Source organism: Microchirus variegatus (genome assembly GCF_963457635.1).
Source record: "Microchirus variegatus genome assembly, chromosome: 22".
Classification (NCBI taxonomy): domain Eukaryota; kingdom Metazoa; phylum Chordata; class Actinopteri; order Pleuronectiformes; family Soleidae; genus Microchirus; species Microchirus variegatus.
Window position 1 is genome coordinate 17,380,889 of NC_139823.1, and position 11,100 is coordinate 17,391,988.

The 11,100-nt window shown below is 41.1% G+C and overlaps 2 protein-coding genes across 2 annotated transcripts; one reads left to right on the forward strand and one right to left on the reverse strand.

The window, feature by feature from the left end:
* Window positions 1–3,713: 3,713 nt before the first annotated feature.
* Window positions 3,714–7,860, forward strand: sumo1 (small ubiquitin like modifier 1). The gene is made up of 5 exons (XM_083908597.1): window positions 3,714–3,806; window positions 4,181–4,255; window positions 4,767–4,844; window positions 4,996–5,067; window positions 5,994–7,860. Exons 1-5 carry the CDS (start codon window positions 3,795–3,797, stop codon window positions 6,060–6,062), a joined length of 306 nt encoding a protein of 101 aa, XP_083764723.1. The 5' UTR covers window positions 3,714–3,794; the 3' UTR covers window positions 6,063–7,860.
* A 1,022-nt stretch (window positions 7,861–8,882) lies between these two features.
* On the reverse strand, window positions 8,883–9,587 carry LOC310943188 (claudin-34-like; the record flags this gene model as incomplete). Its single annotated transcript, XM_083908714.1, has 1 exon — window positions 8,883–9,587. One exon carries the CDS (start codon window positions 9,585–9,587, stop codon window positions 8,883–8,885), a length of 705 nt encoding a protein of 234 aa, XP_083764840.1.
* Window positions 9,588–11,100: the final 1,513 nt, after the last annotated feature.

An 11,100-nucleotide genomic window follows, 5' to 3' on the forward strand; every position in this document is an offset into this window, starting at 1 on the left:
CTCCTGCAACGGCACAAAAAGCACAACATAAAGCCTGACGACGTGCGGATGATGGAGCACAAGTCAGAGGCCGAAGCTGCCGACTGATCTGAGAACAGCGGCTCGAGCCAGAAGAGCAACTGTTTACGTGTGCGAGATGCCTGCGCGGTCGCAATAACGACAACTGTACGACAGGTGTTCTGCAATATGTTACGTGAACGAGCATGTGAATGTTCTTCTGACCGTGCGCTTTCAATATATGGATATTGTAAATTGAACATTAAGTAGAAATGTCAATCTCTCTATAAAGTAAAAGACAGCTTCTGATGCAAGTTTCGGGGGAATGTGGGTTATGGCTCCAGGAAAACATTATCAGATTTTGGCAGGGATTTGGACAAAAATCCAAATAAGGTAACCTTTTTTCTCATAAAAGCATCTGTTAACGTTGCAAGAAAATGTCTCAAGTTGTATAAACGTAGATGTTTATTACCAGATAAAAGCATGCTGGGTAAAGCTAAACTTCAGCTGCTTCGTGTATAAATGAAGTAGGGCTGCCAAATCACAGCTAATCTACTGATTATCTTCATTATTAATCATTTGGTCTATAAAGGTGTCATGATATTCATGAGATCATTGCAACTTAAGACACAACATTTTTATACATGTCAAAGCAAATCAGCAAATGCAAGCAGAGATTATATCGAGTCGTGTTTCACTTGTTTTGCTCAACAAATATCAACTCAATCGACTTTTTTGTGACTATTTATAAGATTTTTTTTTTTTTTAAAAGACACAAAACAAACGTTCTTGGCATTTAAAAAACAAGAAATTTCTTGAAAGCTCAACACATTCTAGATCCCACAGAGGTGATTCAATTTACCGGGGGCCTTTGAATGCATTCTAAGCTGCTCGTTAGCTCAACACGCGGTGAACCCTGAATTACTTTCACTGGCTCTCATGCACTGGAGTTTAGAATATTTGAAAAATTCAACAAATGATATCATCCAATATGCGGATACGAGACAATACTAAGACCTACGAGACCGCACCAATGTCCTATATATATATTAACATGCATTATACAAATAAAAACAAAGATAAAATCTCTCTTTATTTTCGTCAACTAAATGACGAGACAGAGCGACGCAATGTCAACGTGCAGCAGCTTTATTTCCGGCACTGTTTGGGTGTTGTTGCTGCCGTGACCCCATGGTTGCAACGCAAAACTAAATGGAGCAAGAACAACAGAGATTTCTGCCAGAGTTCAGTTTTTATGGGGATACTTAAGCTATTTTAGTTCTGCTCAAAACATTAAAAATCGTTCGATATATAAACACAAAGAAAATGTTTAAAATGACTTTGTGGTCACTTGCAAATGTGTCTCTTAACACAACAAACCAGACTCTTTCGTGTTGCATTGAAGCATTCAACAAGTGTATATTGTTCAGCTAATTGTGACATTTAATTGATATTTGACGTGTGTGAAACACTATTTGACTGAACTGATCATCAGAAATGTTATGTTTTGATTAAAACTGGACTAAAATGGCGAGGCGGCTAAACCTGTCGTTAACCAAAAAAATGGTACGTGCATGTAAACATGACAAATAAGACGAATAAGGACATTTGAAACAAGACTAAGACTAAATAAAAAGTATGTGTTTGTGAATCATGACACAACAACATAATTGGCTGCAGCAATTTCCCCTGAATCGTGTGAGAAAAGTATAAGACTAATATGTGCAATCTTCACTGAGATGTCACAACATGACTGTGAGTAGTAAGTCGGATTGATGACAGAGAGACAACACAGACACAGACGCTCTGCACCAAGCAGACTGTGTGTGCACTGTACTGTATTGTGTGTGTCTGGAAATCAAAGTGTGGACAGTCAAGATGGCCTCTGCTGATGAGGAGCTGATTGGATATTGCCGATCGATCACAGTCTGCAAGTGACGTGAAATCTGACTACTCGACCACGCTGGTGAGAGTGGGCTGCAACATCAACATTAGCTTAGCACTTAGCAATCACCCCCCCCCCCCCCCCCCCGACAGACCACGTCCCTCCAATCCGAGCACAGCGAAGTTGACACCGACAACACTGCAAGTGCCCTGCTAGATAATTAGCTTTAAAAATGAATTTTCGCTAGCGTTAGCCGAGCTGTCCTGTTAGCTGAACTGGACTGACCACTCTCGTGAGAAAAACATGGAATTATCACGCACACGCTGCGTTTACTGAATGAGTTCGCATTGCGAAAATGTCACCACAACACAGCCAACTGCACACACATAGCGGATACGATGAGCTTAGGTGGCTGATGCTAGGTCGAGAGTTCCGTATACAGCTGTAGCTGCCAGGCCAGGGAAGTTGACAGGCTAAGCTAATGCTAACCCAAAGCTCTCCTGCACTGAGCGACCGTTTAAAAAAAAAAAAAGAAGCAGCAACACACAGACCGAACAAACACCACGGTCTTGCGCGAAATGCTCCGTCTCCGTCGTCTTACCTGGGGAAGGGGATTGGACTCGTTCTTCACTTCCTCATCCACAGGGCCGGTGACAGGAGCCCCGGGCCCTGCGGAGAGACGCTGGAGGAAGCAGAAGTTTGGCAGTCCGCTCACAACTTCACTCGAGTCCTGCTGGGCCGCGACGACGAGGCCCGGCGACTGACAGCGTTAGCCCAGCGGAGCTCTTCCGGCAGAGAGAAATGACAATACGATGGCTTTATCCGTCAAAGTATCCCCGCGTCTGTGCAGCAGCGGAAAGGCAAAGTTAATGTACTGTTTTCATTTTGCTACACTCCATTCGCTCGTTGACGGTAGCTTCGCTCGCTGCTGTTACCCCCACAACTGCGTCAAGTTGGCGGCTTGGTTGAAAGAAAGCCAAACGGATGTGTTGATATTTTTGAAAAAAATAAAAGCCTCACAATATCTTGTGCGTCAACGTTTGTCAAAAGTAATGTTTTATGTTTTATTTTGACAGCTACGAGCCGGAAATAAAGGTATCCTTATGGTTTACTTGACGGCCCGAGCAGCACATATCAAAAACACAACTTCTGATGTCAGACACACATTTATTCGTCTCTTCTCCAAACATGTAAAACAAATACATTACTTTGTTTTTGGTTTTTTTGTACAAATCTAGAAGTAAACATTGTGTCAAAAACGTGCATAAATATAGGAATGAAAAAGCATTAAAACCTGCAATCATATGACGATATTTTATCACAATATCGCAGAAACAGTATTTAGAAGGACATTTCAAAGTAAAAGTGTTTGTTTCGATGTGGAATGTGTTTTACCTCACAATAAAAACATACATATGACACAAAATGAATATTTAAATAACAACAATAGACTGAAATAAAATTAAAAAAACAGTAAATAAAACTAAATAAAAACATTTTATAAATATATAATTTGCTGTTGAATGTGTTGCATTTAATAATATGATAGTAACCTCGTGTTTTATTATTATAATTAAAAAATATTGGGAAATGTTTATGCCAACTGTTGACAAAACAACACATGGGGTTGTGTTTATAAGACGTGAAATGGCTGAAGGGCCACATTTGAGTTTGAGCACAAGGCCATAGTATGACCCAACGTTGCTACGAATATACATTTACAATTTCAAACATTTATTACGTCTTATTACATTTTCAAAATGTCATTTCTTTCACCTTACTTTGAAAAAAAAAATCATGAAATCGTCACTTCCGGTATATGTAACAACATCGGGCAAGAGAGAGCATAGAGAGAGGGAGAGCTGCAACTGGAAGCTAACGCTAAAGCCGCTATAACACACGGAGGCTAAACATGTCAGACACGGTGAGATATGAACTATTTAAAGGCTTTTGGTTCGTGTTGCGTGTGAAATAAATACGGCGAGCGGCGAAGTGGTGACATGTGGACAGTGCCGCATCATGTGGTGGTCGACTATGCTTACTGTTAGCTCGTGTAGCTCCAGGCCCATTGCTTATTTTGCTGTTTAGCTTAGCCCGCTAGCTGCGGTTTCAGTCCATTTACAAAGTTGAGCCCAAGTGTAACAAGCGTTACCTTCGCGTTTGAGCTGAAACGAGGAGGCGAGTGCGAGTGCCGTGTCGGCAGAATCGGTGTCCTTACGCCCGCGGGGGCCTGTTTTGAAACACGCGTTGTGGCGTTATAATATATATGTGTTGTTTACTGTCATGTGTTGTGTGCAGGAGTCAAAACCATCCAGCCAGGACGGTGGCGAGAAGAAGGACGGAGAGTACATCAAATTAAAAGTCATCGGTCAGGTGTGTTCCCTCACGAGTAGCTGGCTGAATGTGTCCTGCCGAAAATGAAAATATATATATAAAAGTTTTCTATAAATGTAAATGCACTCTTCAGAAACCGACATAACACACGTACTCGTGTGCCATGAATAGCATGTGTTTATATAAAGAGTGCACAGTGTTATTATAATAATAATAGGTGATAGTTACATAGCAGTAAGACAGTTGCTTACTGTTGCATTAGAAATACCATGAGTGGGTCAAAATATCTATTTGGCGTTATATCGCCGTCCTTCCTCGTGCAATAATCGCCCGGGCAAATAAAATGAATGACAAAGAGCACTGTAGAGTAAACAGTCCCTGCCAGTTTCCTCGTTCCTCATTCGTTGACGTGCTGATCTAATGAATTAGGGAAACTCACCTGGCTGAAGAAGAGGAAGTTTCCAGTTCAATACATGGACTTTATGCTCGATGTTGTGCATAAATAAACTGTTTGTTTTTTATGATAACTTTCTCTTTCTCATTCTCACAGGACAGCAGTGAAATCCACTTTAAGGTGAAAATGACAACACATCTAAAAAAGCTGAAGGAGTCTTACAGCCAGAGACAGGTATGAGTTAAAACACGTCACGGATCATGAATGTCGCTTTTCAGATGCTATGTTTCCCTACTAACGTTGATGAGCTTGTTCTTTTTAGATGTTAAAGTTCAGCAGCGCGAGACGCATTTGTAATGTTGCCGTGTGTCTTTGTTTCATCCAGGGTGTGCCAGCAAGCTCGCTACGGTTTCTGTTTGAAGGGCAGAGAATCGCAGATAACCAAACTCCAAAGGAGGTAAAAGACCTGCAAATTTCCTTTCACCACATTTCAGTCGTAATTTTCCTCACAAAATACATTCAAAACGGAACATTAAAGTGATAGTTCGGAATTTTGGACATAAGACCTATTTTCCAACTCAGCCGGTGTGATGGAGACGTCTGGAGACGTTTTCAAGAAATTTCATTCAGTTCTTCTAGTTGCCGAGTTCGCTGATGCTATGGCTAGCGCGAGTCAATGATACAAGTTAGCATGGCATTAAAAACACTCATAGCGACTCCACAGTGCACCCGAGGCAAATCGATTGTAACGGCAGACTATCGATGTACATATCTGTGTTGATAGAATGTTTGAAATAAAACCAACCTTGCAATTTGAAGGATTTATGTCTCAGCAGCAGCAGCGCGACATACTTCCGGCAGCGGCGGATTCCTGATTCCGCTGCCGGAAGTATAGTGCTGAGAAAGTAGTCCCTCAAAAATTCATGCGATTCGACGTTAGCTTTGTTTCAAATATTATTCTATCAACACAGATATGTACATCGATAGTCTGCCGTTACAATCGATTTGCCTCAGGTGCACTGTGGAGTCGGTATGAGTGTTTTTAATGCCATGCTAACTTGTATCATTGACTTGCGCTAGCCATAGCATCAGCGAACTCGGCAACTAGAAGAACTGAATGAAATTTCTTGAAAACGTCTCCAGACGTCTCCATCACACCGGCTGAGTTGGAAAATAGGTCTTATGTTCAAAATTCCGAACTATCACTTTTAAGTGACAGGCTGCTATTGCAGTCTTTGAAATAGGTTTTATAGCATTTTCCAAAGCTTTGACAATTTGCCAAAACTCTGACTGTTGAGCTTTAATTTGGAGGTGATTTATTTGCAAGGGTTCAGTATCTAATTTAAAAATCTGTCTATGCTCTCTGCTGTTTTTTCATGTCAGCTGGGGATGGAAGACGAGGACGTCATCGAAGTTTATCAAGAACAGACCGGCGGACTTTGGAACGATTAAACCTCCTGCATTTCTAAATCCTTTTTTTTTTTCTTTCTTATTTTGTATTTTATTTTGTATGTATGTACGTATTTTTTGTTCCGTTTCAAACCATCTGGATCAAAGTTGACTCTATCAGGGCTTCCACGTGGGAGGAGGAGGAGGAGGTGAAAGGACTAGGAAAAAGGAAACTGCAGGTCTCTTAAACTCTGAAGTTCAGGGATGCTCGCGTTGTTGACTCGAGCAACAGCAGTCGGTAGCATTTTGTTTTTTTGTTTTTATTTCTTTTTCCCCATCCTGTCTTTTTTCAACAAAAGCAAATAATGCAAACACAGGAACAAGGAACATGTTGAAGCACTGAGGGTCCAAAAAAAAGCTGAAAGGGATACTTCACCAATTTGCATGTGGCTTTGTATCGCTAGATTATGTATTGTATTTTTAAAAAACGTGCTTCCCGCCCTCAGTTTTTCACTGAGTTGTAAAAAAAAAATCAGTTTTCCATTTTCAAAATTTGCCCTACTGTGAGTCAAATGATGCACAGTAGGGCAAATTTGGATAAACTGAGAGAGGGAAGCACATTTTCTAAGAAATACTACTGCTATTCTAGCAATACAAAGCCACATTCAAATCGGCGAAGTATCCCTTTTAATTTTGAGAACCACACGAAAACCTAGAATGTTTTCGCCTTAAAACACGACGTAGTTCTGCGTGCGGTTTTGGGGATTTTAGGGCAGGAAATCAAGATAAAGGACAATTAAATGAAGGCTGTGTCAGCTGAGCAAACAATGTCACAGAAATCAAACAACCGTTCCTTTATCTCAGTTCAACGTAGGCGGTGATTAAAAAACAGGGACGAATAAAAAAAGGCAGTTTGTACTCTTGCTGTTTTCCTAAGGAAATATAAGAGAGTTGTTGTCACGCACACCGGATCATTCAGCGTTTGATTCTTTATTTACATTCAAGGCATTTAGCAGAAAAGAGGTGCTGATGTCGTCTATATCTCATCCTCAGCGCCTCACATTTGTGTGTGTGTGTGTGTTTCATTCACAGTCTCGTTGCCATGTTTGAACAAATGCCCCCATGTTGAAATTGTAAAAAAAAAGATAAAGTTCTGACCATAATTGAGCTGACATGATGAGATTTGAAACATTTTCTTTGTTTTAAAGAAACAATAACCGTGCTTTACTTGTATATGTTGTATTCAGTATTAGTGTGTTTGAATGATATGCCACGTGTAACTCCAGTGTCGTTCCTTTATTTATAATCGGAGACTTTCACTCGGCGACGATGTTGAAATGTTCGTTTTTTTGCTCGCCGACGGTCGCAGTGTTTTAAAAAAAACAAAAAACTGCCGTGGTTCCTGTCCTCCAGCAGTTTGGAAACACCTTGCTGATACTTTTTTTTTTTTACGATTGAATTATCTACAAACGGTGGCTTTTTCTGTTTTGTTTAATTTCCCTTTGGATGAAACTGTTTGATGTTCCTCGAGAAGGTTACGACCGTTAACAGCCTCCTCGGAAGTGAGCGAGATGAACGGGAAACAGAGATAAGACGCTGAGCTCCAGAATAACGAAATTAAAGTCAGGTTAAAGCTGCTCGGTGAAGGAATCCAGAACGGCGATGTCCACTGCCACAATAAAAAAACGACACAACCAGGACAATATATTATCCTTTTTTTACTAAAAGGAAGTGATGCATATTAAACGGCTGCTTTTTAAGACATTGCCTGAATCGGATTTCTGCAGCTTTACGCGGTCGGGGCTGTGATTTGAGCCGTAACACTGATGTCGGTGAGGTAAAGGGACTTTAAAGGAACACTGATACAGATGGTTTGAAATTCTGGAGATGAGCTTTTTTTTTTTTTTTTTTAAATAAAATATTTAAGAAAAAACAACAATACATTGTACTTTATTGTCGTATAATTTATTCGTTGTCCCCGTCAGGCTAAAGGTGATGGAGACGAATGTAAAAGCATTATACAGGTTAAAAGAAAATAGATAAATGTAATAATGTTTAAAAATTAAAAAACATAGGATACAGATGCATCATACATACATTATTACAACAAATCTGCAGCTTAACCCTTTAAGGTACACACCAAGAAAAAAGCAAAGGAAAAGTTATTTCTTTGCATTTTTTATTATTTAATTTAATTTACTTATGATACCAATAACGAAAGTCTCTCTCTCTTTCTATATATATATATATATATATATATATATATTTTTTTTTTTTAATTAGACCCTACAATATTTCAGATACAGGCCTCTACCAAACGGTTGAGACGTCTGTTCATAATAAACCTTGTTTGCATAATTCAGTACAACATTCACATTAAAGGTGCATTATGTAATAAATCTGGCCATAAAATCCTCCTAATATGTCACAGAGACTCAGGAATAATGTTCATATAATAAACTGAACTCGCCAATAACAACAGTACAGACAAAATATTTTCTTTAAAAAATTTTTTTGCAGACTGCAAATCGTGTTAATGTGTTTTGAAATCATGTTTTTGGCATGTGGCGCCACCTACCGCCGTCTACCAATCATTGCAGTCAGAAGAGTCTAAGCTGCCGAGCAACCACGGGCCGGTTATGTCAGAAAAGGAAAACCTAAAATAATTTGAGTGTAGTAACCGTTTTTGGCCACATTCTTACATGTGGCGCCTTTAAGCGTTTGTGAGTTCAGCTTGATGCATTTTTCAGTGAGATAAAGTGACTTAAAATGTGGTCGACCAAATGGTTGAGTAGTACCTTAAAGGGTTAATAACGACGTCGAAAATAGATGCCGATCGTACAAGGAAAGCTAACCGCGGAGCTAATTTCGCAGTTCATCGTCTCACAAGTGTTCGAAGGACTCAAACGCGAGGTTGTCTTTGGCGCCGCCGCCGCCGCTCTCCGCGCTCCCCTCTTCCTTCTGCGGCAGCTTCCGCGGTAGCTTGTATTTGCAGAATATAATCCCAGAGATCACCATCAGAATCGATCCCACCAGGCCGACCCCGATGCCCGCCCCCACGTGCTGCGAGCTCGGCGCCGGGGGCATTTTGAAGTCCGGCGGGAACCCGATGGTCCGGTTGGTCACCACCGAGCTCAGGTTCCACAGCAGGGGAACGAGCGACGTCGCCGCGGTCAGCAGGCACAGACCCCCGGCGGCGAGGAACGACAAGCGCACCGACCTCATCCCCGCGCCGAGGTTGACGTTCCTCAGGGCGTAGACGCCGCCGGCGTTGCCCAAAACCCCCACCGCCAGAGACAGCACCATGAGAACCTGACCTGCTCCGATCTCCGGCGGCGTGAAGGCCTCGGAGAGACCGATGGGCTTGCAGTGCATGGCCCTGAGGCCGGGCGTCACCACCGTGTGGCTGTTGAAGCAGGTTCTCCACAAGCCCACCCAGGCCACGCCGGAGCTGATCACCTCCCTGTCCGATATCAGCCAAACCCTCCACGGGACGAGTCCAAGGGCCACGGCGGTGAGAGTCCAGCCCACGCAGCTCAGGCCCAAGGCGCCGATCTGGGCGTGGGCCGTGTGGGCCAAGTAGGCCATAGGTGAAGGAAGCGCAACAGGAAGTCCCCCCGGTGACGGGGCCGTCACATGGCGTCGGTGCTTCGCAAAGACTTCCAATAATCCAAGAAGTGAGATCCTGACCGACCTCTTCTCTCCTTGTTGTTGACTCTCTTTCCTCCACACGCTTATTATCTGACGTGCTTCTGTCGCCCCGGGTTACCTGGCAAACACCTGAGGCTCCCTGTTATAGAGACGCACACACACAGCTTCCTTTTTACAGGTGTTGCCGACAACATGAACTAAATGGAACTCGGCCATCGTTCTGAAACGATTCACCGATTACTGAAATAATCGGTTTGAAGCTTTTTTCGCGATTAAAACAATATTCCCGATTGTTTTAGCTTCTTAAATGTGAATATTTTCTTCGTTTCTTTGCTCCACGTAACAAAGAAATCATTAAAACTGAATCATTTTTGAAGACGTTCGAGAACAATCGTCATTTCCAGGTTTGACAAACACTGATCGACGTTTGCTGACTGATTAATCGATTGCGTAAATAACCGTTAATAATCGCTCTGCATCATTCATTTGATTATTTACACCTGTCTGCAGTCATGTTAATCCTTACCTTACATGGTAAGGATTACAGGAAATACAAAATAATCTCGCAGAGGAAGTCATTTACATGAAAACACGGACGTGTCAGTCAGTTTGGCTAATAATTCATGTTTTTGTTGTTGTTTTTTGTTTAATTCACGGACTTAAACAGCTATTGTCAAACCAGTGAAGCTGTAATATTCAGAACTTGAAGCCTTGTTTGGTGGGAAAGTACCACATAATTATATAATATATATTATATTATATAATAATATAATCATAATCTATTCCATTCGACCTGTTTTCCATGTTGCATGCATGAAAATTCAAATTTTGCATTCACATTTACACGATTTTAACAACTTATCACAAGAGTCGTGTTTACGTTAGCGGTGTTTGACTAAAAAGGAAGAAGAAACAAAGATTCTATATATTTTTCCCACAAACTTTACAGTCAAGAAAACTAAAACTAGACTATATCTAAAAATAAATGACTATAACACCCACAAATACAGTTTTTGATTTATCACTTTTAAGGACGATGACACTTTTGTGGGACGTACCTGTGAGTGCTGCTCGTGTCTCGCCTTCAAAGCTCGGACTGACTTGTCTTTTGTTCTCGGATGAAACACCGACAGCACTTCCTGTCACACCTGTGAATGATTGACAGGATATCGGTCACATGCGGTCAGATCTTTATTGTTTTATTGTTATGGGAATTGAGTGTGCGTCACTTACCTGTTTTAGGAAATGTGCAGGTTGGACGAGGACAAAAAAATAGACTTTTAAGTCAAATTTATGTCATAAGTCAAAAGAAAAATGTTGTTTTTTAGCCATAAACTAAAGACAGATGACTGAAGTGTTCCAAGGATTCCAAGGAAGAAATTAAGAGCAATTTATGGTAAAAAAAAAAAATTTAAATTACAGTATGTTGAAAACCCTATGTTTGTACAAG

Coding starts and splice junctions, on each gene's coding strand:
- sumo1 (XM_083908597.1), top strand. Junction 4,845..4,995: donor AGTCTTACAGCCAGAGACAG/GTATGAGTTAAA, acceptor TGTTTCATCCAG/GGTGTGCCAGCAAGCTCGCT. Junction 5,068..5,993: donor ATAACCAAACTCCAAAGGAG/GTAAAAGACCTG, acceptor TTTTCATGTCAG/CTGGGGATGGAAGACGAGGA.